Below are 26,647 nucleotides of genomic sequence, written 5' to 3'. Positions count from 1 at the left end.
AATCCTCACGAATCGCGATGACGAATACCATGTGTAACCTAGGACTTATCCTGGCTTTAATGATACAGGATCTCGTTGTGGCTACGCCTTTTCTGGAACATGTAGGCAATGGGTCGTGGATCTTTGGCAATGGTCTGTGGAATATCACTCAAGGACCGATATATGCAACAAAACTTCATTACGATGGATCTGATGCTATTGGAGCTGCAGTAGGACACTATGCAGGATATGGTCTGAAACTCCTGTTCGTGATTATGTATAAGCAGTAGTCTAACATAGTCCCAGACGGTGAGAACAACCTACAGTGGCAAAGTGCATCAATAGTCACCCAAACCGACGAATACATTGACATCAGCTTCCTCGCAGCGGAAGGAGAGCTACACTGGGTTATTTTCGATGGACTCGCCGGTTCCTACCAATATTTTGTCAACCATGCTCTTCCTGACATAAGTATCTTCCGAACCTTGTTTCGTTTAGATCCTATTCGGTTCACCAGCGGCAGGACATACCTCAAAGATGAACCACTGCCCGATTTCTCCATGTACGCCAATGCCACAAAAGTCCAAGACGAAACTTGGCAATTGGCGAATGGCTCGTTCATTACAAAGTATGACTGGTCAAACTATGTGAGAGAACGTGATTTCAATGGAGTGTATGGTCATGAGACTGGGTCGTGGTACATTCATCCTTCTACCGACTACTTTAGTGGGAATCATCTCAGCCAAACACTCACGGTGAGTACGCGAACACAGCCTGATAGCCGTTCACTGACTTGAAAAACAAAGGTACATCGGGAGTCAAGTACTGGCGATACAGTACAACTGAACGTCGTTCAGGACACATCTCATTTCCAGATCGGTGTGACCACAGCTCAGCCCAAAGGCAAGATCTGGGGTCCATGGCTCTGGTATCTGAACAACGGCTCAATTACAGACGCAGCACGACAACAGAAAGAAGAACTCTCAAAGTGGCCATATCATTGGCTCAATGACACGTCGTATCAGTCTCGAGGCTCGCTAACAGGCTCTCTGAGACTCTCCGATGATCGCCCTGCATCTGGCGCGGCAGTGTTTCTCGGCGATACAGACACTAGTGTTCGGCCACTCGCTCAGGGGTCAAATTACTATTACAGTACATACGCAGACGACCTGGGATACTTCTCAATCCCCAATATTCGCACTGGTACCTATGGTCTACTCGCCTGGTCCAATGGTGATGTCCTTGGAGGAGTGTACACCAACTTCACGCGTTCGGACATTGTGATATCATCCAAGGAAGAGACAGCTTTGGGCGATCTCAACTGGGTGATTCCATCTACTCATACGTCCATATTTCAGATTGGTGATTTTGACAAGAAAGCGATTGGCTTCAAGAATGGTGGTGCACCGTACCAACATGGCCTTGCAGCTCTCAGCCCTGCGAACCTAACATACACTGTAGGAAAATCCAACAGCAAGGACTGGTACTATGCACAATCAAATCTTGGTACTTGGGATGTAGTCTTTGCCATCAAACCAGCAGATCGTGTGTCTGTGCGGACTGCACTGCTCACATTATCGTTAGCCGGATACTCCCAGAGTGCTGGAATGACAATACTGCTCAATGACGATATGATCCTTGGTGTCCTTGGCAAGGAGAACATTACCTCAGATCCAACTTTGTATCGCTCGGGGACGACGTCTGGAGAATGGCATCTGTTTCAGTATGAGATTGCTGTTGCGCTGCTGCATGATGGAGAGAACAAACTCAGCTTCAGGATTGATAGATACACGCTTTGGCGCGGATTCTTATGGGACAGTATAATTCTAGAATGGGTATAGAGGTTGCCCAATGGTTATTGTCAGGGATGCGCCCGAAGACATGTCGGTCTAGAGCTCAACGCTAGAACGCCACCATATGCACGAGGTCTGAAAAGGTGCATGAATACGAGAGGTGGCTAGCCATTGATTGGAGGTCAGCCTTCAGAAGGAGCGCGACACATGTATATACAAACTTGCGTTCCAGGACACACATTTCGTATCATTCCGCCAAATCTAAGCATGACCGATTACACTGCCATTCCGATAGACTCGTCCAAACAGGAGATTCGTTTGTTATGCATCAAACCATACGATCCCTCGTGCATGCTCGATTTTGTGACGTGCAAACTTATCACAGCATGTCTCGACCTCCCAAACCGGCCTCAATATGGTGCTGTATCGTACACTTGGGACAACCCCTTCCGAACTCCACAGATGACCGTATCTGAAGCCCTAGAGTGTCCACGTCTACCGCCTGCGACCATCATTCTGTCCGGTAGTGCCATGATTGTGACCGGCAACCTCGAAGCATTCTTGCGACACTTACGGGCAAACTCGGACTCGCAATCAGAAATCTTGATTTGGGTTGATGCACTGTGTATTAACCAGAGTGATGACGAAGAAAAAAGTGGACAGCTCCCGCTTATGAGGCGTATTTACGCAGGTGCTGAGAATGTGAGAATTTGGCTCGGGCCTGGTGACCAGTATACTGATGAAGCGATCGACTTCATGAATGATACAGGCGCACTGGCTGTACGCTTGGGAGTATTGTCGTACAAAGAGGCCGATCTGATGGAGCTCATGACTTCCACTGGGGGATCAGAGCAGCATGTAGAGATTCGTGCTGCAATTCGTGAGATGCAGGATTCGCTTGGGTATGAAAGGTATCCCATTGAGGCAATCAAGACGTTGTATAGTCGCTGGTGGTGGTTCCGAACATGGACTGTACAGGAGCTCTGCCTCGCAAGAAAAGCCGTATTCATCTGTGGTACAAGAAATATCCCAGTTGAGCGCTTGATTGGTGCGCACCTATTTGGTACCGCGTATCTATGGTCAATTACGGCAAGTTTCGATGTCGAGAAGCTGATGAAGGATCCTCAGCTACTGATGAAACTTCAAAAACTTTTAAACACGGTTCCAGACGCCCGTCCGGGAATAATGATGGGGATGTATAGAAGATATCAGAACCGAATTAATTCGGAAGTTCCACCACTGCGACTCATCCAAGTCTTGGTTCGAACGCACGCAAGGTCGTCACCAAAGGCTGATCTTGGGGCGACGAATCCAAGAGATCGGGTTTATGGACTGCTGGGCCTGGCCGAAGATGCTATTGAATTGGACTTGAAGGTTGATTATGGGTCTTCCATCGAGGACGTCTACATCGATACAGCTCTGAAGCTTCTTATGCATCGAGACACAGATATACTCGCACTGGCACAGAAACAGGGTCGGAAGTTGAGTCTGCCAAGCTGGGTCCCTGACTGGAGTGGTCATATCATGGACCCATGTGGTGAGTGTATATTGGACGGATTTTTCCGTGCATGCGGTGATACACAGGCATCTGTAGTATCGTACGAACGGCGAAGTGACGGGTGTCACGTTCTCGGCTTAGAGGGACTGAAAATCTGCGTGATCAAAGAGACTGGGTCGACATGGAAGCCGAAGATGGAGAATTGGAAATTTGACTGGGACGAATTTCAATTCCTACTGAAGGATGTTGAAGAGTTCTGTGCGAAAAGCAAAAAGGTGCAGCCAGACAAGTACGAAGATGCAGTCGTCCGTACCTTGTGCTTCGACCAGGAACGAGTGGGATCGGTTCGCAGAAGAGCAGGCACTTTAGATAGCAGTGTCATGCTTAATGGATATCGACTCGCGAGGAACGCAGTTCATAACCGGTTGGCTATCGGTGAGTATGTTGGTATCGCAGACTTTACCAACTTTCAAATTACGCTCGGTGATCTCTTCTCCAGGCGACCGTTTCTTTCAGACACTGAAGACGTGGGTCTAGCACCAGCAGATGCTAAAGACGGAGATGTGATCTGTATCTTCAAAGGGGCTATAGTTCCATTTACCCTGCGACCAAAGCTGGACGGAACATATGAGCTTCTAGGGGAAGCATATGTATACGGAGCAATGGATGGTGAACTAATGGTAGGGATGCCCAGCTTCGAAACCTTCAATTTGATCTAGTCGCATTCAGTCTTCTCATAATAAATGATCGGCACTCTTCCACAATTAGCTCATCCGAAAATATCCAGGGCACAAAGGTTGCTACCACCTAAGACACAACTACTGCAAGTGGCGAAAGCCGTCCTAGCGCAGGGTAGCATGGTAACTGTCAATACCATTACTTAGTCCCTAAGCGTTCTCCTAGAGTTCGAGAGTGCAGTAAGCCGGAAGGTATTGGCCTTGGGACTGTGGCATGAGCCCTGTTCTGTCACATCCGTATGAGCCAAGCCACATACAACAAATGGGAGGTATATTGATAATGTGGTCTTTCTGTACACGATAATGAACACACTGGATCTGTTATGTTCCGCGCCAAGCTCGGGATTCCCCAGGTTCTTCAGTCATGATCCGCCTACTTATTCTTCTTCGTCTGCCAAACTAAGAAAAAGGTAAGTCTACTGCAACGCGAGGTGAGGATCACGGGTAGCTTACCAGCTATAGCAAATGGTGTGAAGAATCCGACGACTGAATCCTCATTAGCCAGTCCTCGTTCGTACAAGGGGGTACTGCTACGTACAACAAAAGCTCCAGAATCGGAGGGCGAAAAATCGGGTCAGTGGGTTAAATGGAATGTTGCTGCGAGGCCCCTCAGGGTAATGGTACGGGCTCGAGAACTGGGCGCGAGTGGTTGAGAAGTTCCGACGAGCAATCATGTTCGCATATGCGTTTGCGGAGGGGCGGAAGGCAGCGCGGGACAGCATCTACTTGTGTCAGTCTCATCGAGTAGGCGACATATCGAGATGTCAGGAGTGTAATTGTGGCATACTGTGAAGTTGAGTGCGCGTCTGTGATCAATTGTAGAGTAGAGATGGAACCTGACGTTGAAGAGCTCTACCACCCAGATAGATGAATGCGAGTAGAGGTGATCCGGCAAAACCGCGGGCGAAGTTGAGTTATGGTCCGAGCTCAGATATTGTCTGGCGCAAAATGGACGGGCTTCACTTTCAAAATAGGCCAACGGAATCTTGAGCAGCGACATAGACCCCTGCAGCTACTCTGCACAGCTGTCAATTCTTTGTAGGCCTTTTCAGCCTAGTACTACCAACTTATTTATAACGCAGCAATGGACGACGAGCTCTTCAATGTTTTCGACGGCAATTCTAAAGCACCAACAAGTTCGAAACAGAAAGAAAGCAAGAAGCGGAAAGCGAACAATGACTCGACGGCTCTAAATGGAGCGAGCGTGAAGAAGGCAAATCAGATTGAACAGAGCGAGGCTGCAGAATCTACAAGTCCAAAGCGACAACGAAGAGACACAGAAGCCGAGCCACTGGTCACAGACACTTTCGAAACTGAGCAATTACGAGAGGTTGAGGCACATGCTGGTCTTCAAGGACAGCAGGAATCTGGTGCAGTAACATTGTCGCATCAGGTTCGCCATCAGGTCGCCCTACCCCCAGATTACGACTACGTACCCATTTCCGAACATAAAGCTCCCGAGACGCCAGCAAGAACCTGGCCATTCACCTTGGACCCCTTTCAACAAGTCTCGATTGCATCCATTGAACGTAATGAGAGCGTCCTAGTGTCAGCGCATACTAGTGCTGGAAAAACTGTTGTGGCAGAGTATGCGATCGCACAATGTTTAAAGAATAACCAAAGAGTCATCTATACAAGTCCTATCAAAGCCTTGAGCAACCAGAAGTATCGCGAGTTTATGGCTGAATTTGGCGACGTTGGACTTATGACGGGCGATGTCACAATCAATCCAACGGCAACATGTCTAGTTATGACAACAGAGGTACGAGAAGAGAATCATATAAAATTATATGCAAGATGCTAAGATACATAGATTCTGCGCTCGATGCTGTACCGTGGATCCGAGATTATGCGCGAAGTCGCATGGGTGGTATTCGACGAAGTACACTACCTGCGAGACAAGTCGCGCGGTGTCGTGTGGGAAGAAACCATCATACTGCTACCCGACAAAGTTCACTATGTGTTCCTCTCTGCCACCATTCCCAATGCTATGCAATTCGCAGAATGGATTACAAAGACGCACAATCAACCATGCCACGTAGTATATACGGATTTCAGGCCTACCCCACTTCAGCATTACCTTTTCCCAGCCGGTGCCGATGGCATACATCTCGTAGTCGACGAGAAGGGTACATTCAGGGACGAGAATTTCCAAAAAGCCATGTCCTCCATCGCTGAGAAACAAGGAGACAATCCTGCGGATGCTATGGCCAAACGCAAAGGCAAAGGCAAAGACAAGAAGCTCAATAAAGGCGGCCAGCAGCAAGGACCCTCTGATATATACAAGATTGTTAAGATGATTATGATGAAGAATTTCAATCCTGTTATTGTCTTTAGCTTCAGCAAACGCGATTGCGAAAATTACGCGATCTCGATGAGCGGTCTGGCGTTCAATGACGAATCTGAAAAGGCTATGGTTGGTAAGGTTTTCGACAGCGCCATAGAGGCACTGTCAGAAGATGACCGTAAATTACCACAGATTCAACATATTCTTCCGCTCCTTCGCCGTGGTATAGGAGTTCATCATTCTGGGTTGCTACCAATTCTCAAAGAGACTATCGAGATTCTCTTCCAGGAAGGACTTATAAAAGTGCTCTTTGCTACAGAGACTTTTTCCATCGGCCTCAACATGCCTGCTAAGACAGTGGTCTTCACCAAGGTTCGTAAATTTGACGGTGTGTCAGAGCGGTGGGTGACTCCATCCGAGTTCATTCAAATGTCCGGACGTGCCGGACGAAGAGGCCTTGACGAACGAGGTATTGTAATTATGATGATTGATTCTCAGATGGATCCTGCTGTTGCAAAAGAAGTCGTACGGGGCGAACAAGATAAACTCAACTCAGCCTTCTACCTGGGTTACAACATGATATTGAACCTAATGCGGGTAGAGGGCATATCCCCAGAATTCATGCTGGAGCGCTGTTTCTACCAATTCCAAAATACAGCCAGTGTTTCTGGATTGGAAAAATCTCTTCATCGGCTGGAAAGTGAAAAGGCTAGTATGGATATCCCAGACGAAAACACTGTTCGTGATTACTACGACTTACGGCAGCAACTGGACATCTACACGCAAGACATGCGCGATGTGATCACGCATCCGAATTATTGTCTTCAGTTTCTTCAAGCTGGGCGCCTTGTAAGGGTGAAATACAAAGACTACGACTTTGGATGGGGCGCAGTGGTCAATTTCATGGAGAGAAAGCCCGCGAAAGGCGAAACATTGACTTCCCTCAAACCACAACAGACCTATATCATTGACGTCTTGCTTCAAGTCGCAAGCGATGCGAACTTCTCGACAGCGGTTGTTGACGATCTCCCTCCAGGGGTAAGACCTCCAGACGCCGGGCAAAAGGGAAAGATGGAGGTTGTCCCTGTCCTTCTGTCTTGTATCGACTCAATTGGACATTTGCGAATATTCTTACCACAAGAACTCAGATCCATCGAGCAAAGAAATCAGGTTCGGAAGGCTTTGGAAGAAGTCAAGAAGCGGTTCCCCGACGGAATCGCTATACTAGACCCTATAGAAAACATGGGCATCACGGATGACTCTTTCAAGAAGCTTCTTCGAAAGATCGAGGTTCTAGAATCCCGACTCCTCTCGAATCCACTACACGAGTCGCCGCGTTTGCCAGAGCTGTACGAACAGTACGCGTCGAAGGTAGAGCTGTCCAAAAAGATCAAGGAAACCAAGGTCGAGATAACGAAGGCACTATCGGTCATGCAACTTGATGAGCTCAAGTGTCGGAAACGGGTCTTGAGACGCATAGGATTTATCAACGAGTCTGACGTCTGCCAGCTCAAAGCCCGTGTCGCCTGCGAGATCAGCACCGGGGATGAACTGCTACTGAGCGAACTGATGTTCAACCGCTTCTTCAACGAGTTGACCGCCGAGCAATGCGCTGCTTGTCTTAGCTGTTTCATCTTTGAGGAGAGAAGCAAGACTGAGATAAATCTGCGTCCCGAGCTCGCAAAGCCATTTATGGAAATTCAGGCGCAGGCCAAAACTATTGCAAAGATATCACAGGAAAGCAAATTGACTCTAAATGAGGATGAATATGTAAAGACGTTCAAGCCCGAGTTGATGGAGGTAGTCTTTGCGTGGACCAAGGGGGCAACCTTCGCTCAGATATGGTAAGTCTGAACCATGGTCATGAGGGCACATGGCGCATGCTAACATAATGTGCGTAGTAAAATGACGGATGTGTACGAGGGCAGTCTTATACGTCTCTTCAGAAGGCTTGAAGAGTTACTTCGTCAAATGGCGCAGGCAGCCAAGGTTATGGGAAGTCCCGATTTGGAGAAGAAATTCGAACAGGCGCTCGAAAAGATAAGCAGAGATCTAGTTGCAGCATCTTCATTGTACTTGTAGAAGCATTTTAAAGGCGATGCTCCGATGGCTCATACCATTACATTTCTTGTTGGAACGTCGGAACTTGTTACTTTGGCTAGCAATTCATACTGTAGAGTCTAGGCGCGTAGGAGGTCTGTGAGTGTGGTCGCCTGGGAGCTGGAAATGCCCTGCACTGCCACAAGCGCACCCCTATATTTTCTCGCAATCTGAAGTCCCGGGTGATGGGATTGTACCGTCCCATACTGTCCCATATTGTCCTAAATCTTCTGTTAGAATGACAACGTTGCATACAACCATGATATTAACGCAGTGGGTGTGCCGAGTGTGTGGTGTCAAAGTGGCTCGTGGCTGTCGGGATGGCTGTTTTAGTTAAGATGATTGGTTGGACTGTGTGATCCGATGGAAGCATGGATTCCACTCTAGCACCTGAGTGGCACTGACACGGGCGCTCTCGGACAGCCGAACAACACAACATCACCCAAACATCGCTCTTCCGCCCTCCTCCACCTTCAACCACCATCTTCCCACGACCCTCACTTGCACCTCACCTTCTCCTCCAGCAGCAGTTCTATAACTGGCCCAACGATAGACAGCCCAACGATACTTTTCTGAAAAGGTGCTTGTCACCAGTTCGCCATGAACAGCGTTCTCTCACAGGTCGGCGTCGCTCCCCACCTTCTTCCCCAAAACCGCCTTTCGCCTTCCCGCTCATGTAGGTTACCAGAGCCATACCTAGCATTCTTGCGTGTGCCTGCATTCAATTCTGACGTTCTTCATCCAGTCTTCTCGAACTCGCCCAACATGAATCGTAAACGGAAAGCAGAAGATGATGCAAGCGCCGAAAGCGATGAACGTATGTCAGCATCACCATCGACCTCCCCTTCTATGAGCTCCCGCCCATTCCCAGCTGCATCATCAAATCGTATAACAAAACGCATGCGAACAAACCTTGCCGGAAGACCACTCTCGCTACCACGTCTGCTTGAGACTCTGACGGCAGAAGAGATGCGAAACATACTCCAAGTCATATGTGATCGGAACCCTCAGATAGGAGCAGATGTCGTGGCGGCAGCCCCCCGACCAAGCGTAGGCTCTGCTTTGGGAGTACTGGGACAGTACGAAGCATCCCTGCAAACCTCCTTTCCATTTGGTGGGCGCAACAGCTCAGACTACTCATACAATCGAGTTCGACAAGCACTAGTCAACCTACTTGATGCTTTAAAGGACTACACTCCACACTTCTTGCCTCCGAACGAGACACAAGCTGCAACTTCTCTCACATTCCTCGACGGTGCTACTGAGGTCATTCATCGCCTTCCTGAGTGGGACAACTTTCAAAACAATCGTCACAAACAAGAAGCTTACGAAGAGATGGCGAAGGCCTGGGCGGCCGTCATCCAGGAGGCGGCGAAACGTGCAGGAGGAATACAACTACAATATGGTGGATGGGACCAGAAACTTAACAAACACAACCAGCAGTCTCATGGTCGAATGCAGGATGCTGTTGATGCATTAAGAACGAGTCTCGGATGGATCGGAGGTGACATGAATTCCGGATCAGCATCAACGTCTGCCAACGCGAACGACCCAAGCAGCATCCGGCAACAACTTCTCAGCGGAACATACGGAATCCAGTCTCAAGTACGTGTTGGTCTATGGTAGACTAGGTTTTGAGCATTTTTGTCCCGCAACGACCTCGTTATGATACCTGTTTCTGCTTGCATTATCATTGCGTTCACATCATCGGGGGCATTTTATTCCACTTTCATTGGCGTATTCGCACCATCATACCTGGGGTCGCTTCATTGTCGTCATTTTCATACACATGCTCTACGGATCATACCATTCCTTGTCTTTCAACTGATTCAGCATTCGGCAGCGTCGACGCCTTACTTACATAGAGTGATGGATTTTTAGGAGAAGCATGGCAATAGGAGGAGAGAAGGAGTGCCTGATCGGGATGATGGACTGGTAGAGCACAGATGGATCTATGATTGAAGCAAGATACGTTATGTTATGAACCGTGCAGCCCTTCATGAACGTCATGATAATCGTTCTTCTAATATCACTAAAGCCACTCACACGTCTCTTGGGCATAAGTCTGAACTATTCAGGCCATCCTGTGTGTTTTCACTCCGAATCAGTCGTCGTGAAAGTCGTATCACATGATCGATCGCCGAACACCACCCTGGGACTTGGTGTGTCCACTTGACCTGCTCGTGGCTGCGCTCCCGCACCACCCATGATTCATTCTACTTCCACGTTCTGCGTCGGATTGATGATTCATCTCCGTTTTGTGGTACCATCTTGGCATTCTTGTCAAATACCTTACTTACTTGACGCGCTGTAAGCGAACTGTCTCGCATCACACTATGCCTCTGATTCAGGGCTGGCTTCCGCCATCGCGTGAGCATTGGGAGCTTGTCTCCAACGTCTGGGTCTACTTCCCAATCGTACGTTCATGATGCCACATTGAGAGTAACATTTGCATATGGACTATGTACTACGACCCGCGCTATCACTAACATGCTATAACCAGGTCACTGCCTTTCAATGGGTCCTCCAGGACTGGTACCCAGCTGGGAAGACAAGCTACGCATCGCGCTTCAACATTCCAGGGAAAATAGCATGGATCACAATGGAGGTGCCAGGCTTTATAACCTTGCTATACATCATGAACACACTACCTAAAGAAGTCGGGCTGGCGGAGCTTCCATGGGGCAATTGGACGATGGCTGGGATGTTCACCATACATTACATTTACCGCGCGATTCTATCGCCCATTCTCAATCCAAGCATGAGTCCTATCCATTTCTTCGTATGGGCATCAGCTGTAGGCTTCCAGTTCGCCAACGCAACCTGCATTGGCGGGTGGCTTGCTGGGCACGGTCCGACCACAACCGCTCACTGGGATGATGCCATATTCAGAATATACCCAGGAATGATTATGTGGGGTTTTGGACTCATTGCAAACATGTACCATGACGATGATCTGCGAGAGATCCGGCGTGCCGCGGCCAGGAAACAAGCGCGTGAGGCCAAAGAAAATGGAAAAGACCCCCAAAGCGTGGACAAAGTGTACATGATCCCGAAGAACGGGCTTTTCAAGTGGATTCTTTATCCTCATTACTTGTGCGAATGGTTGGAGTGGACCGGTTTCTGGATCGTAGGAGGCTGGGCATGTTTTCCTGCGCGAGCATTCCTCGTCAACGAGATCACGACGATGCTACCGAGAGCTCTACAGGGCAGAAGATGGTATATCAAAAAGTTTGGAGAAGACAAGATCGCTGGCTTGAAGGCGATCATTCCTGGTGTGCTTTGAGAGTGAGCACGGTTTTTTTCTCGCACACATTTCTCCGCATGAAAGTCTCGATACCCTTTGTACCTAAGATTGAAGCCAGATATACAAGCAACAGTTTTATCAATTGCCTCGACAAGCGTACTAATACAAGGAGCTTTGTACTCACTGGCCAATGATATGGCCAACATCATGTGCACGGACCTACGCCTAAAAATGTACTTCCTATCGGTCTACAAGCAAGAGGTTCATCCGGTATATTAATCATTATCAAATGTACACGAAATAGACCTGCATGTTTCAACTTGTGAGAAAACACACTGTGTTCGTGAACTGTCTATCACAGCCATTCAAGAGCCATATTGCCAACTTCTCCTGCCCTCTTTACATTCATCGATCATCCTTTGGTTTGTTTACACTTGATTGTGTTGGGTCAAAAGCTGACTTTCAGAAATCGAAGCACTATATAATAACTTGGCAAATAGCGCTAGAACAATGGCATCAGCCCCTGCTGTTGATAAGCCTACCCGGGCTACGGCAAAACTTTTACAATACGTTGATGTTTGTCACTTTCGCCGCCACGTCTTCTCTGGTTCGCGAAGCTGATACCAAAGCCAGATTGGTATCAATCTCAGCGATCCCGTCTTTCGAGGGCAGTACCATGGCAAGCAAGCTCACGAAGATGACTTCCTGGACATTCTCCAGCGCGCTCAGGACGTGGGATGCACGAAAATGATGGTCACGGGATCAGACCTAAAGGAATCTGAACGCGCAATTGAGATTGCTAAACAGCACCGTAAGTAGTTACTCTCATATTATCTCTGTACCATGGTGCTGATAGATTGTTCAGCGGGCCTTTGCTACGCCACAGTAGGCGTCCACCCATGCTCAGCGAAGCAATTCGACGACTACAAGGACGGCCCAGACGCATTGCTGTCCGCTCTGTCATCACTCGCCAAATCTGCACAAGCATCCGGCCATGCCGTTGCATTCGGCGAGATTGGACTGGACTATGATCGCCTATTCCTCACGCCGAAGGACCAGCAACTAAAGTATTTTGAGAAACAGCTCGATCTGGCAGTCGAACTTCAATTGCCCCTTTTCCTGCATTCACGAGCAGCAAGTGAGGATTTTGAGAGGCTACTGGCACCGGTGTTGGAGAGGCTGCCTAAGAAAGGGCTGGTCCATAGCTTCACGGGGACGATGGAGGAGATGCGGAGGATGGTGGATCTCGGGCTCGACGTGGGTGTCAATGGCTGCAGTATGAAGACCGAGGAGAACATTGCTGTGGTCAAAGAAATCCCGTTGGAGCGGTTGCAGATCGAGACGGATGGGCCATGGGTACGTACAAGGTTCGAGTACTGTCTCGTATTTTCACGACTAATGTCAGCAGTGTGAGATGAGACCAAGTCATGCATCGGCGCAGTACACGAAGAATGCACCGCCGCTGGTAAAAGCTGTCAAGAAGGAAAAGTGGGCAAAGGGGTGTATGGTCAAGGGCAGAAATGAGCCGGCAACCCTGCCTCATGTGGCTTATGCTATTGCAAACATCAAAGGCATCCCTGTAGAAGATGTTTGTGAGTACTCTTGGCGGAACTCTATCAAGATGTTCGGGTTAGGAGAGTCGTAACCATAGTATCATTCCGCAGTATTGCTCTACTGATGGTAGTGATCCGTGGTAAATGATAGATTTTGCTCTATAGATACTCAAGAACTGTACTTGTTGGTACATATATACACAATTTTCAAATATGTGGTGCTTAAAGTGCTACCCCTCGCTGATTGCGAGACTCTCTGGAAGTTGATCTGGATCCTCCTCGTCGATCATATCTTTGCTGTATTCGCTCGTAGTCGGCCCGGAGTCGATGGAGCCAGAAGCAGCCTTGCCGTACTGCGCCAGCTTGATCTGCTCTGCGGCCCATTGTCTCCAGTTATCCCAGGCCTTGTTCTCTAGCTCCATACCTATTTCTAGAGGACCTTTGCCGAAGTAGGCACCGTATGCCATTGCCTCTTCCTTCGCTATGCGTCGAGCAATGTCTTCAACATTTCGAATTTTGTAGAATTCTTTGCGGGCTTTGTCATATGCTACCGCTTTTTCGAGCCGCTCATGTCGCATTAGCCATGCTTGTCTTTGCACAACACTGTCGTCATGGTCAGCAGATGCTCATTCGAGTGCCAAACAGCCTCCTAGAATTGAACTGCATACCTCTCACCGTCCAGCTTTTTCCCATCTTGTGTAATCTTACTCCAATCATAGCCCTTGGCAGAGTTCCCGCTGTCCTCGACCACTATCTTCGGTCGCGCCAGCTCCCACGGGTGGTCATGGAAGAACTCGCTCCGTAGTTCATCTTCTGGGTATTTGAGCTCCGGAGGCATGAACATCTTGGCATTGCGCTTCTTCCGCCGGCCATGAGGCGGGGCTCTGATCTGTTGAACGGTTCGCGTGAGAATCTCGGGGGGTGGGACGGTGTAGACGACTTCGTGCCATGCAGGAGCAGCGTGCAGGCGTTCTTGATCAAGGAGAGCTTGTGCGGCGCGATGCACGCGTTGGGCGGTGAAGTTGTACCGGCCCATTGAAGCTATGTACTAGACGATCATCGAAGGGGAGACAACGAAAGTCAAGGTTGGCATATGCACACGACAGAAAGGCCGTCGGAGGGTGTTGGAGCTGGTACAGAAAACGCGGTGCATCCATTCACCGATGATTTTCCGGAATGGTTCTAGTTCGAAAAAACGCGGGTTACCGGAGGAGACACCAACGTCGAGCTCGGAGGAGCATCACCTGCTGCGATTACCTACAAGATACAGCTTTCAGGCCTACCTTCGAACCGAATTGAAATATAATACCTACCCTTGAATCTTCTTCTGCCACAAATGGAGCCTTGTCATTAGCTTGAACACGATGCGCGGTGCTTCATGTACCTTTTTGGCTCCTTACAAAGGTCGACGAGAAACTCCTCCGTCTCGCAAATAAGAGGTGGACCAATCTTAGAATTCTTATACCCGGGGGTTCCGGTTATGGGAGCTGGAAATACGACTTCTTCGAGATCACGCCGTCGTGATATGTCAAGAGTTGTAGCCGATCGTGAAGATGTTAATGCACTACTCATCAAGGCTCTCGTGCGAGCGGGATCCTGTAGGAAGCACAACAAACACGAGGCAATACGATCATGCGGAACTTCCCAGAGTCGGTGGAATTGTCACAGAACACAAGGTCTCTTTACATGCACTAAATCCAGCACCAAGCGCACTTTCTCTACCACTGGTCGCCATCTTGACACGCCAGCTACAGTTCCAGCCCAGGATATACAAAAGTCTGGAGATTTCGAGGCGGCGATTGATACTCTGATCGGGCCTAGAAACTGTCACGGGGGCGCGAATGCCCTGAAGACACAGCATGGACCGAGTACAAAGCGTTCAAAGCCCAGTACAGCTAGATCGGTAGACGAAATTCCTGCACCTTCTGCACCTCCAACCTCTTCAACACCAGCACAATCAACCAGCCATAGCATCCCAGTGTCGAAAGCCGGTTTTAAGCTCCGGCGTAGCGCAGCCTCAATTGCAGAGCAAAGGCCGCCCGAACACTCTTCGCTGAAGAATGATGCTTTGGAGAAGATCAGCATAGGAGATGCTACCGGGATGACAAGAGTTGACTCGCTGGCCATTGAAGTCGCGGACCGTTACCCAAGAGAACGAACTTGGAGAGAGTCATGGCAGGTCGCAACGTATTGCAAAACCTATGTGCCGGGCTTCAAGGAGGCTGACCAAAGATCGAAGCGCATCTTCGTCAACTGTGTTCAGTACTGGATCGACAAAGCAAAGAGTTTCGAGGCTGCATCATTGACAGACTACCATCTCTCTAAAGATGAGCTATATGCTCTCCTTGAAGATGCCCCAGGATTCGAAAAATGGTTGAAACGACTCCGATGGCGAGAATCACAAGACTTGCAAGATATTGAGGTTGCGAATGAAGAGAGGATATCTCATGACATTTTACAGCCACTCACTCCGACTGAGGATACTGAGCAGACTGTGAGGATAATACAGGACCTGATACGATGGTACAAGACCCCGCCAAACGTGGTATACAACCTGTATAGCAGCCTTCCTGAACCGCGTCCTCTCCAACTTGGCAAAGTCACTGCATACGATCTACTATCGTTCTTTAATCTTGTTCATAGATCAGACCCAGCGTCTTCAGAACGATACTTTACACTTCTGGACGAATACCGGGCTTGTGGGGTCGAAATTGGGACCCGTCACTGGAATTGGGCTATACGAATCGCAGGCCAGTCTGGCAACCATGCTGAAGATAACGACGTAGAGACGTCCCTATGTCTCTGGCGGGAGATGGAACGCCAAGGCCATGCGTCAAATGAGATCACATTCAATGTTTTATCACAAGTGGCGCTAAAGGCTAAAAACTTCGACACAGTCATGATGATTAGGAAGGAAATGAAACGTAGGCAGATACGCAACAGTCGATACTTTGATGTGGGCTTGATAAGCTATTATGGCGTCGTCGGGGACTGCCAGGGCATCAGGCATGCGTACAAGAAAATGGTCAGCCAGGGTTCAGTCATCGACACTCTGGTGCTCAACGCCGTGATCACTGCGCTTATAGCTGCAAACGATCCTGTGGCTGCCGAGCAGGTCTTCCATCGCATGAAAGACCTGCAAAGCGCCAAGCAACAAAGCACGATGTTGTATCGCCATACCGTGAAGTGGAAGTGGGAAGGTTGGCATCTGAGTGCTATTGAAGGAAATCCCAGACACCGATGGAGATTGGCGCTGGCCCACAAGCACGCTCTGGTTGGCCCGGACATAGCCACATATCGCCTTCTGCTTGGATATCACGCCCGGCTCACAGGAAACCTCGATCGCGTGACGGAACTGTTGCAGGAACTCACCTCCGCAGGTGCGACTTCTGACGGCCACATCTTCATGTCCCTCTTCGACGGCTTCAAGAGACACGGAGCACTTCCTTATAGCGCCTGGACTGAAGCACGACTGGACAAGGTGTTTGTCGCTCTGTGCACAGCTCTCGACGCAGCACTCGACGCAGATGTCAACCCTGCTCGCATGACAGTCGGCTTGGTCACCACAATCCTCAGAGCTTACGCCAAATGTACAACAAGAGAGCGTGTGCTAGATGTCTGGCACGAGCTTGACATACGGTGGACACACCCCCATCCACAAGAAAGAGAAGCTGCGCTTGACAGATTATCTGTACTATTAAACGAGCCCTCCACACCGTCTAGTGGACACTTCGCCAGTGCATAGCGTAGCTTCGAGCTTTGTATAATATAATGATATATTGTTTTGTATTGTATATACTGCACACACAAAAAATGCCCTTAACTTCCACACCCCAGTGTCACCCATCCACCACATGTCCTCTTAATTCGTCTGACACTCATCACACCGCTCACAGCGGAACCCCGTCACGGCATGCCCGAAATCCCGTCCTTGCACATTGAACATATCCACATTCCCCGGCGGTCGTACCGCATAACCCGCATTCGCCACGCATTCGCCCGCCGCATCCTCGTTCCTGATATCACAACATCAGAATCCCATAATGGAACCACCCGTTTTTTTTTTCAGGTATATACTCACATGGTAACATAGCACACCGCCCCAGCCGCAACCATGAACGAGCCCGTGTTCTTGGCGAATCCGTCGGGCAGCGCGTTGCACTCGCCGAAGGTGACGACGCGCCAGTCGCAGTCGCCGCTTGTGTTTGTGCCGGTGCAGAAGTTTACTTTGCCGGGTACCGGGGAACCTTCTTGGACTTGGCGGCGGAGGGGGTTGGTTGTGGTCGTAGGGCGGATTGTGAGGGCAGAGGTGAGGAGGGGGATGACGAGGAGTAGCTGGATGAGATGGATGAGGGAGAGAAAAGGGTGCATTGTGGGTGGGAAATTGGGTGGCGAGGGAAGGATGGGGAAGGGGTGTATTTGATCTGAGTTGAATATGGAGATGGAGATAGAGATGAAGATAAGAGCAGTATCAATGGATTTTGGGGGAGAAGTACAACCTCGACAGCCAGCGCGACTTTATACACCGCGCAGAGCACGATGGATAGGAGGAATCAGACACGCGTGTTCGAAAATGCCGTCGCTGCATACATACATATATGCACGCATATGCGGCTCTATAGCATCTGCAGGTGTGAAACAATGCCTTACTTCTCACATCCACAAAGCGCGGTAACCAGGCCATTCTCGTATTCTTTTCTTGAATGTAACTCCCTTCCTCCCCAACTACCTTTGTACGCATCCCACAGCTCATTAATGCAAAACTACATCACATCCCCAGAAACCACACCTACAAAACTGAAAAAACACGCTCAATACCGCTCCCAAAGCAAGTGCCATATAACAAAATTCCCCGATAGCATCGGGAATTTTATCACGTACGCGTGGGACGTTACATCGTTGGTCGCCAGCCGAAAGGGTAGATACAGTATATCGTAGCGCTGAAGGCGTGGTATAAAGTCTCCGATCGAACGGGGGTTTCTGCAGGAGGAAGGCCACGCGCATCTGCGTGCTTTGATAATGCTCCTTTTTTGGGGGCATGCTGCTGGTAGGGGTGGCGATAGTTGAATGGGTTGGATAGTGTGATATCTTGGGTTCGAAGTATATATATCGCTCGTGAATAGAAGCGTATGTTTATATATATACGCCCATCCTCCCATCAAACCCACTAAAGGTCCACTGCCCAGGACAGATATCAACAGCCCAGCCCTCGCAAACCTCCAATTCCTCACCTCTATATCCTATCCTCAAACCCCTAACTATACCAAAACCACCCCTTCTCCATCCGAGAAGTAAATATACGACTATCAAACCCACCTCAAACCACACTTCACCCAGCTCCATACACATGCAGTACACATAGAGTTCCAATCAAACAGCATTACTCCCAACTACGAATTCTATTCATCAAATGTATAACTGTATAAAACCCGAAAGTCCCCGCAAGATATGCATTGTTCCACATCCAAAGTGGCCCAGAACCGCTCCATACTCGACTTGGAAGATGTTGTTTGGGTCTTTGGGAATGTTGAGGGTGCTTTATATGTAGTAGTCATGTTATTTTCTTAATGTGTAAGCATGTGTTGGGTATACTGAAACGTTGATAGATGGACGTATATATCAATAGCCAACGCGCCGAAACTGTCTTAAGCTAGATCTTCCACTCGAGGGTAGTGGTATCTGTGTTGTCAGAAACAGTGGTATTCATTCCTACCTTCAGAAAAAATGGCAATCTCATCAGTGTGCAAATTGGCAAAAGCGGTACGGGCTATTGGAAAAAGTATCATCACAAGGTAGTCACATCACAGAATCATGTAGAGGATAGGTCAAGAAACAAATGGTATTGAGCGGAAAAACCGCCCGGGCGCCCATGGCAGCCACAAAACATTGCTGCAAAAGCAGCCGGAGCTGACAGCGTGTACGCCACACAGGCCTCTCCCCCCTCCCCCCCGCCGGAAGCATCACCGACAATCCCACCCCCCGCCTACTTGCGGCGGGGCGGGATGTCTACGAGCCTTGCCTTCCCCGAGAAGACAATTGGTATGGCGCGAGCGACGCCGAACTCGACCCCTCCTTCTCCGTAGTTGTCCACCTCGTCCAGGAGCGACGAGGTGATGGAAAAGTCGGAGTCGTTGGAACGACGCCGCCCGCAGGTGTGCTCAGCCGCACCACTCTCTCTCTCTCCACCCTCCCCACCCTCCTCTCCACCAGCCTGGCTGGCCGAAACCTCTTCCCTCTCCTGTGCGGAGAAGGCGGCGAAGAGTTGGGTGGGGCGGCGACGCCGCAAAGTCCTGCTGCTCCCGGAGGAGGAAGCCTTCGAATCTCGGATTGACCGCGAGGCGGTCGAGCCTGAACGGCGGTTCTCACCCATTTCTGGGATCTTGGACAAGCGACGCGTCGCCTGTCCAGGCTCTTCCACCTCACGGTCCAGCTCGGAATCCGAGTAGTCCGGTGGTAGTGTGTACGATCTGCCGTTGAAGAGGCGGGCAGATTCCTCCGAGAGGGCGTAGTGCGAGATAGTGGACACGGTACGCTTCAGGGGTGATTCCTGTAGTGCTATGCCCTGTCGGCGATAGCCTGGGTACGACTGGGCGGGTGCTGGTACATCAACATCACTACCAGGTAGTGATGCAAAGCGTTGAGGACGTGAAGATCCGGCGGAGAGATTGAGTGATGAGGGCGATCTAGTCATGAAATAGTCGTCACTTGCCTGAGATCTTGCTGTACGATGAACGTCAACGCCACGCTGAACTGTGCCGTAGCGTGCGGAGCTTCCTTCGGCCTCTTCCATCGATTCTTCATCGTTAGGATGGTACATGTACGCATTGCCTGTGCGTCCTATCAGGGATGGAGCGTCAGATCGATCGCTGAAAGAGGTCTGGGCGGTGAAGTAAGGAGGGCTTCGCGAATCATGAGGTGAAAGACTGAGATCTGTACGATAGATTGCGTCCTCATCTAGGTTCTGTAGGCGGTAGCGACTCTGAGTGATGGTATGGCGGTTTGAATAAGTATGGCTCGGGCTGTCCTCGTCATGATCGAAGGCATCTGGAGGTTCGGAGTAATAGCTACTCATGGCTGAGGAGGTATGAGGACGCGAGAAGTTTGTGCCGAAAGGAAGAGGCTCTGAACGTACACTAAAGCCGGTAGATGGTGGGCTTGGAATGTTTTGAGCGGCGCGACGAGCTGCAATCTCTTTGTCGCTTGGACGTTTCGCGAAAGACATGACATCTGGGTGCTGACGGAGTGGATTGATTGGAGGCAGACGATCGGCAATTTCAATATTGACGTGTTCGTTGCGAAGCTTCTGGAGTCTTGCCTGCGACCATGGTCTTTGAGGATCGTAACCGCTGAGCTGAGGCAGATGCGGATCGTTGTTTTTGGCGGCTTCAAGGAGACCGGCAGGTGGCTCCTGATACAGAAAGTCGGAATCTTCTTCGAAATCTGGGAAAGTGGAGGGTTTTGTTGCAATTTCTGGCTCTTGCAATTCATGCATGGTGTCCATCCTTGGATGGATCTTGGACTTCTTGAGCTTTGTAGTAGACGCCTTAGGCTTGAGAGGAAAATAGCTATGGCGAGGTTTGTTGGAAGACAAGAGCTCATCATCAGGAAACAAACGTTTTTTAAGGCTCTCATTCTCGAGACTTTCCTTGACTTTGTCGTTAAGCGTGTCCGACGCGATAGCCGTGGTTCGCTTGCTCTTCGAATGGCTAGTGAATCCGGTGAAGGCACCTTTCATCTTTGTGACTACGCCAGCACCAGTACGACGGCGAAGATCTTTGTCCTCAACTTGCGGAAATGCATACTGTGAGCCAGATGTAGGGAGTGCAGTCAATCGAGGATTCGATGCATCTGACGCTTCTCCTGGAGGTGGGATTACCGGGACGTTCTTGGTGACAGGGAGCTCGATCTCGCTGTCGGAATAGTCGTCAAAAGGGTCATGGCTTGCTGGCTTTTTTGATGCGGAGCTTGCTTGTGCAAATTTCGCATGGCTTATTGGTGCATCTAGTGAGGCATCTGGCATCAAAGGAGATGAGATGATCAAAGGAGATGAGATCATCAAGGGAGCTGAGATATCAGAAAGAGAGATTTTCTTGCGAACAGACGGGGAATTTGACCCGCTCGCCAGTCTAGGCCGGTTAGTCTTGTTCTTTCCGAAACGGAAGAAGGTGCCGATAGCTGACCGTGAATGGCCTTGCTTTTCTGGAGCTGGCTTTGGTGAGACTTCGTCAGAGATGACGGACTCGTTGACTGCAGAGTTGGTCGACTTGTCGAGAAGAGACGACTTAGTGTCAGATCTGAATGAAACTAGAGAAACGTGTCAGATCTGGAAGTATGTTGAGGATAAGTGTATCTTACTGTGAGCTCTCTGAGGTAACGCAGGTGCGGTTGCACCGTGAGGCATGTTTTCGTCAGATCTTTCATCGTAAGTGCCAAAATTGGCCATTGACTGATTCTGATGACGCAGATTACTGAAGTAGCGACTGCTTTGACCATGCAGAGTGTGAGTCAGGTCTGGATTGGACTGCATACGCCGGACATAGGAGTGTTGACCTGGGGTCGGTGGAAGTGGTTTGTCTCTGCGGCTGCCAGAACCGTCCGAAAACTGACGTTTGTCCATTGTAGCTCGTGATGAATGATAGCTGACAACGTTTGGCGAGTAAGCAAGCTCACATAAGGTGCCCGAGCCTCGAAGTAAGATTGAAGTACGGTGGGCAACCAGAGGTGGACGAGGGGTGTTGTGAAGAGGTTGAGATTTCCGGGGGGGACGCACTTTTGTCAGACGCTTGCGACCTGTAGTGAAAATTGGCTCAATCTCGCGTGGTCACAACAAGAGGGTTACACATTGCGTTGTTCACTTTTGGGGGAGAGAGGGGGGGGAGGGGGGGGTTACCTCTCCTTGTAGGCCCAGATACCCGTCCGAGCTCGTCATTATACACGCGGAACGATGTCATATCTACAACTGGCAGATGAGTTGTCAAAGTGATTCAAGATTGATACGCACTACCAGGACGTAAAGTGAATGTAAAGTGGAAAAGGAGGCGGTGAGAGAAGCGGACATGGAGATGGAGACGAAACAGTGGTTGAAATAAGGTAGAGACTTGGAATAGGAGACAGTCGTGCCTTCCAATAGACCTTGGCCACGCGCCTGCCCATCTTGTATAGGTTATATAAGATTTTAGTGGACAGGACGATATAACTCTACTTACGCGCCCTTCAGCGACGAGACCGCAATTGAGATTTTGCAGTTAGTTTTTCTGTTTTGAAAGGCCGGAAGTTCTACGATAGTGCGTCGAATGACCAGTTTTCCACAATATAGGGCCATGCTCTTGAATACTGGATGAAAGAAAACAACTCGACGTCGACTAATTACCTTAGGTAGCAGCCCATATGATGCTTATACAAAACTCAGGAAACCATGTCATGAATGTCGCCGCGCTGCGTTCCCATTGAACTGGAAACTTTGGTTATACTGTATGCAGTCGCAATGCATAGGCGGCTCTTGCTATGTCTTCGACCTAGCTTACGTATTCATCCTCGCTTGTCCGATCCCCAGTTTCTAGGGAATATAGATTTCTGAATACATGCTACCCAATGTACAAAAAGTACGCGAACAACAAACAAAAATGTCTGAACATTTGCTCAAGTTCCGTCGCCGGATAGGAACTACCATTGCATATTCAATTGACAGCTGGGTAATTGAAGGGAAGGTCAACTAGTAGCCAGGAAGCGGAGTGAATAATGCGATGAGAAACCACAAACGGCAAACGATGTTGGACGCGATGTCAATTGAGGACCAGCAACGCTAGCCCAGAGAGGCAAAGCGGCCTCTGTCATTATCTGCTCTACTGTGATTGGCTCCCTGGGTTTTAGAATCGGTCGTGATGTGATTGGCTGCTTGGTCGGGGTCCGGCAACTTGAACCCCTCGAGGGTTGCCGGATGTTATTCCGATGTCTGATATATCCTCATCTTTTCTTTGTTATATAGTGACTTTAATTCTCGGTCTCTTTACGGTGTCGCATGACGACTACATGCCAGTTATATAGACCCCCTGCGATTGTCTGGCTTACTCCCGAGCCTTCATCTGCCTAGTGGACGCTCACTGACCGACAATCCTCGGCATCTCCTCCAGCCGCACCACCACCTCCATATATATACACGTTTCCGCCACCTGGTCACCTCTTCAGACAAAACTATAAGCCGTCGCCAATATGTCCTTCTCCTCACTTGTTTCCGACATCACATACAAAGACCGAGATCTTGACGACCGGCGGTCGCTTGTGTCGCGAGCTAGATCGTACGCAAGCACTGCCGCAACGAGCGTGAGCATAAGTGGTGATATAGCAAGCCAATTGCATGGCGGCTATTCACACCCTCTGGCAAGAGCATGGCAGGCTGAAAGACAGTTGACCAAGGTATACCCTCTGGCAGCTAATCAATCTCGCGATCAAGTCTGACATCTGTCTTTAGTCTATGTTAATCTATCCTCTCTTCGTATCCGACAACCCCGACGACGAGACTCTCATTCCATCTCTGCCTGGCCAATACCGCCGCGGCGTGAACAAACTCGTTCCATACCTCACTCCTCTCGTTAGAAAAGGCCTCAAGTCGGTCATCTTGTTTGGCGTGCCTTTGGCGCCCGGCTCTAAAGATGCTCTCGGCACAAACGCAGATGACCCCAAGGGCCCAGTCATGTCCTCCATTCGCCTCCTTCGCAGATCCTTCCCTAGTCTTTTTATAGTAGCCGACGTTTGCCTCTGTGAATACACAACACACGGCCACTGTGGCATCCTGCGGGATGATGGAGGCCTAAACAACGCGCTATCCGTTGACCGGGTCAGCGATGTAGCAATGGCATACGCGGAAGCTGGCGCCCACTGTGTGGCACCATCAGACATGAACGACGGTCGCATTCGTGCGATTAAGCTCAAGCTGATAGAGGCGGGGATTGCACACAAGGTTGTCCTCATGTCATACGCTGCGAAGTTTTCTGGCTGTCTATACGGCCCGTTCCGCGATGCAGCAGGATCATGTCCCTCGTTTGGCGATCGTAAATGCTACCAGCTGCCACCAGGCGGCCGAGGTCTTGCACGACGTGCCATTCAGAGAGACATCAACGAAGGCGCCGATATCATCATGGTGAAACCTGCAAGCCAATACCTTGATATCATAAGTGACGCGAAGGATATTGGGCAGAATCTCCCTGTTGCAGCGTACCAAGTATCGGGAGAGTTTGCTATGATTCACGCAGGAGCGAAGGCGGGAGTCTTCGACCTGAAGGCCATGGCATTCGAGGCGACAGAGGGCATATTAAGAGCTGGTGCAACCATTGTTGTCAGCTATTTCACCCCGCAATTCCTGGACTGGCTAAGCAACTGAATAATGTGTATTCTTATTTTTATTATTTGAAGATGGAGTACGAGTATTGGTCTTTCTCTTGAGGAGGTGCTGCTTCATGTCGATATTTTATCGATCGCATCATTCGCAACGCATCGGGTTTTTGTAGTGCTTTTATATACCACTTCTTAAAGATCACATGAAAATGAGTACTCAGCTTGATGTTTTCTAGACGACTCTGTGCTTGGTGTCCTGTGTCCTGTGTCCTGTTTCTCTCAAGGTGTTGAATATGTTGGTGCCTCCTAGCTGAGAGTGCCAAAGCGACAGCACGTGATCATGCTTTCTTAGTAAATTTATATCTACAAAGTCTGATCAGCTTTTCGACTTCAGAAGGATGGAGCTGACTTACAGGAATATGCTCTGCTTCCCATAGATCTCCCGATCTGGGTCTTCCACCTCCTCAACATTGAACATCTTCCTCGCGGCCTTCATGAACTGCAGATCTGCCCTTCTTCTCTTCTTGAAGCAGAAGTAGCACGTCGTATTCTCTCCAATGAGATCCCTGAGTGTCTGCTGAAGCAGCGGAAACGCAGGCTCAAAATAGACACAATCCGCCGCTAGAATTACATCCGGCGAATTCGGCAGCCCGTCCGGAACTGCGCTGCCCCAGTCATAAATGGCTGCCTTCGCGCGACCCTCAAGACCATTCAACTCAACATTTCTCCTCATGAGCGCAAACATGGGGAGCTGGTCTGTGATCCACACAGGCTCGTCCGTCTCACAACCCATGGCCACGGCCAGCCCAACCAGTCCCCCTCCGGCACCAAGCTCGACTCTGCGGACCCACGCGTCAGCAAACAAACACACGCCCCTTGGTCCGTCGTCGACTTGTCCGGCGTACAAACATTGATTTGCCCTTGAGCGTATCCCTGTGTTGGCGGAGCATGTACTTGGACAGCACCATGCCGGCGGGCCAGAGCTGGCCGCCACATCCCTCCTTGAGGTCTTCGTGCAGCTTCAGCGGCGTGGCGAGGAGGCCATCAAACGTTGTTTCCGAGATTCCGGCGGCTTTGTGGGCGGGCGATTGGACGAGGTCTTCGCTGATGCCGAAAGGCAGTTCGTCAGAGGAGGATGTTGGCGATGGCATGGTTGTTGTTGGGTGGAGGGTGTGGCGTGTGGCGTGGGTGGGGGAAGTGAGTGGACCAAGCGAGGCGCACAAATACTTGCCCTGCGACCCTGTATTCATTTCTTCATCCTATTCTTCATGACAACAAACATCACATATACCTTGGGACGTGCCCGGTATCTCATATCCCACCGGCACTCGTAATTTCGTTCCTCTGAGTCGTTTGTCATTGCTTAGACAATGCTTGACAACGCTCGACAAGCGACTGACAGCGCTTCTGCTGTGCCGCGAGGTCATATGTTTTGGCCAGGCAAGGGATGTGTTTGTTGGGCAAAGAAGAAGGCAAGGAGGTAGAACGATCTTCTGAAATAGTCCCGAAGAAGCTTGTTGAAATCTATCTATTTCCTGCCACCCACCTCTACTGGGACATGAGAGCGACTAGCAGTAGCGGATTCTGATGACGACCTCTCAACCCCTGTGGTACCTGTCGTCACTCTGGGATGAGGATGCTTGAGGGTGAGGCTCTTCAATGTAAGGCTGATCCCGCCCTGTACAGGACCACTAACGACTCGCCGATTCACTCTGCTCTGCACGATGACGGCAATCAGACCGATCCTGTCGCTACAGTCAAACACTGACCATCACATCACACATTGCTCCCTCAAATACTTGGGAATGAAGGTGCACTCGACCGACCTAGGCGATACGTCACTTTTCTATGTCAACCCAATGTGCTCCCCATCATCTTCTCATTGCGGACTTTCCAGCAGTATATGCTTGTTCCAGACCCGTCCGAATCTTACTTCAACCCTGTCGTTCTTGTCTTTTCTAGAGAAACTTTCTCCTTGCAGTCTATGGCCGTTGACATTCTTGGTGGCTTGACGTGCCGCTCCCGCCCTTGGTTGCACGCTATGTCGATCTTTAGTTTGCATAATGCAGAGGTTTCTTATATACCTGGGTATGTAGATCGCTAGGTATCGCGACTGGGCACT

General features: G+C 49.8%; 12 protein-coding genes across 12 annotated transcripts; 8 read left to right on the top strand and 4 right to left on the bottom strand.

Annotated features, from left to right (window-relative positions):
- Positions 1–59: 59 nt before the first annotated feature.
- On the top strand, positions 60–1,820 carry EJ05DRAFT_492406 (galactose-binding like protein; the record flags this gene model as incomplete). Its single annotated transcript, XM_033746031.1, has 3 exons — positions 60–231; positions 286–734; positions 786–1,820. The coding sequence occupies 3 exons, from the start codon at positions 60–62 to the stop codon at positions 1,818–1,820; spliced, it is 1,656 nt and encodes a 551-aa protein (XP_033602278.1).
- An 80-nt stretch (positions 1,821–1,900) lies between these two features.
- On the top strand, positions 1,901–4,417 carry EJ05DRAFT_311340 (uncharacterized protein). Its single transcript, XM_033740691.1, has one exon. The coding sequence runs from the start codon at positions 1,980–1,982 to the stop codon at positions 3,987–3,989; it is 2,010 nt and encodes a 669-aa protein (XP_033602277.1). The 5' UTR covers positions 1,901–1,979; the 3' UTR covers positions 3,990–4,417.
- On the bottom strand, positions 4,080–4,904 carry EJ05DRAFT_311243 (uncharacterized protein). The gene is made up of 5 exons (XM_033740689.1): positions 4,795–4,904; positions 4,546–4,729; positions 4,461–4,493; positions 4,385–4,406; positions 4,080–4,233 (listed from the first exon to the last, which is right to left on the bottom strand). The coding sequence occupies exons 2-5, from the start codon at positions 4,727–4,729 to the stop codon at positions 4,170–4,172; spliced, it is 303 nt and encodes a 100-aa protein (XP_033602276.1). The 5' UTR covers positions 4,795–4,904; the 3' UTR covers positions 4,080–4,169.
- Positions 4,905–4,973: 69 nt separating this feature from the next.
- On the top strand, positions 4,974–8,616 carry EJ05DRAFT_531258 (antiviral helicase). The gene is made up of 3 exons (XM_033749014.1): positions 4,974–5,769; positions 5,821–8,138; positions 8,196–8,616. Exons 1-3 carry the CDS (start codon positions 5,092–5,094, stop codon positions 8,374–8,376), a joined length of 3,177 nt encoding a protein of 1,058 aa, XP_033602275.1. The 5' UTR covers positions 4,974–5,091; the 3' UTR covers positions 8,377–8,616.
- A 141-nt stretch (positions 8,617–8,757) lies between these two features.
- On the top strand, positions 8,758–10,136 carry EJ05DRAFT_311112 (tethering factor for nuclear proteasome STS1). The gene is made up of 2 exons (XM_033740686.1): positions 8,758–9,070; positions 9,140–10,136. The coding sequence occupies exons 1-2, from the start codon at positions 8,995–8,997 to the stop codon at positions 10,018–10,020; spliced, it is 957 nt and encodes a 318-aa protein (XP_033602274.1). The 5' UTR covers positions 8,758–8,994; the 3' UTR covers positions 10,021–10,136.
- A 545-nt stretch (positions 10,137–10,681) lies between these two features.
- Positions 10,682–11,861, top strand: EJ05DRAFT_474877 (3-oxo-5-alpha-steroid 4-dehydrogenase). Its single transcript, XM_033743689.1, has 2 exons — positions 10,682–10,811; positions 10,898–11,861. The coding sequence occupies exons 1-2, from the start codon at positions 10,731–10,733 to the stop codon at positions 11,678–11,680; spliced, it is 864 nt and encodes a 287-aa protein (XP_033602273.1). The 5' UTR covers positions 10,682–10,730; the 3' UTR covers positions 11,681–11,861.
- Positions 11,862–11,877: 16 nt separating this feature from the next.
- EJ05DRAFT_311183 (deoxyribonuclease tatD) lies at positions 11,878–13,355 on the top strand. Its single transcript, XM_033740687.1, has 5 exons — positions 11,878–12,063; positions 12,142–12,217; positions 12,275–12,452; positions 12,507–12,997; positions 13,050–13,355. Exons 2-5 carry the CDS (start codon positions 12,152–12,154, stop codon positions 13,284–13,286), a joined length of 972 nt encoding a protein of 323 aa, XP_033602272.1. The 5' UTR covers positions 11,878–12,063; positions 12,142–12,151; the 3' UTR covers positions 13,287–13,355.
- On the bottom strand, positions 13,246–14,329 carry EJ05DRAFT_450896 (mitochondrial ribosomal protein). The gene is made up of 2 exons (XM_033742378.1): positions 13,863–14,329; positions 13,246–13,797 (listed from the first exon to the last, which is right to left on the bottom strand). Exons 1-2 carry the CDS (start codon positions 14,228–14,230, stop codon positions 13,425–13,427), a joined length of 741 nt encoding a protein of 246 aa, XP_033602271.1. The 5' UTR covers positions 14,231–14,329; the 3' UTR covers positions 13,246–13,424.
- Positions 14,330–14,420: 91 nt separating this feature from the next.
- On the top strand, positions 14,421–16,997 carry EJ05DRAFT_474875 (uncharacterized protein). The gene has a single exon (XM_033743688.1). It carries the CDS (start codon positions 14,573–14,575, stop codon positions 16,937–16,939), a length of 2,367 nt encoding a protein of 788 aa, XP_033602270.1. The 5' UTR covers positions 14,421–14,572; the 3' UTR covers positions 16,940–16,997.
- A 59-nt stretch (positions 16,998–17,056) lies between these two features.
- On the bottom strand, positions 17,057–17,565 carry EJ05DRAFT_537048 (uncharacterized protein; the record flags this gene model as incomplete). The annotated part of the gene is made up of 2 exons (XM_033749357.1): positions 17,057–17,210; positions 17,276–17,565. 2 exons carry the CDS (start codon positions 17,563–17,565, stop codon positions 17,057–17,059), a joined length of 444 nt encoding a protein of 147 aa, XP_033602269.1.
- Positions 17,566–23,143: 5,578 nt separating this feature from the next.
- On the top strand, positions 23,144–24,761 carry EJ05DRAFT_450894 (tetrapyrrole biosynthesis, porphobilinogen synthase). The gene is made up of 2 exons (XM_033742377.1): positions 23,144–23,607; positions 23,663–24,761. Exons 1-2 carry the CDS (start codon positions 23,404–23,406, stop codon positions 24,569–24,571), a joined length of 1,113 nt encoding a protein of 370 aa, XP_033602268.1. The 5' UTR covers positions 23,144–23,403; the 3' UTR covers positions 24,572–24,761.
- EJ05DRAFT_509509 (uncharacterized protein) lies at positions 24,741–25,769 on the bottom strand. The gene is made up of 3 exons (XM_033748101.1): positions 25,435–25,769; positions 24,939–25,364; positions 24,741–24,888 (listed from the first exon to the last, which is right to left on the bottom strand). The coding sequence occupies exons 1-3, from the start codon at positions 25,674–25,676 to the stop codon at positions 24,864–24,866; spliced, it is 693 nt and encodes a 230-aa protein (XP_033602267.1). The 5' UTR covers positions 25,677–25,769; the 3' UTR covers positions 24,741–24,863.
- Between the last annotated feature and the right edge of the window lie 878 nt (positions 25,770–26,647).

Source organism: Pseudovirgaria hyperparasitica (assembly GCF_010093815.1).
Source record: "Pseudovirgaria hyperparasitica strain CBS 121739 unplaced genomic scaffold EJ05scaffold_5, whole genome shotgun sequence".
NCBI classification, from domain to species: Eukaryota; Fungi; Ascomycota; class Dothideomycetes; order Acrospermales; family Acrospermaceae; genus Pseudovirgaria; species Pseudovirgaria hyperparasitica.
The sequence above is the reverse complement of the archived record's forward strand: the minus strand, read 5'-3'. Positions and strand labels throughout refer to the sequence as shown.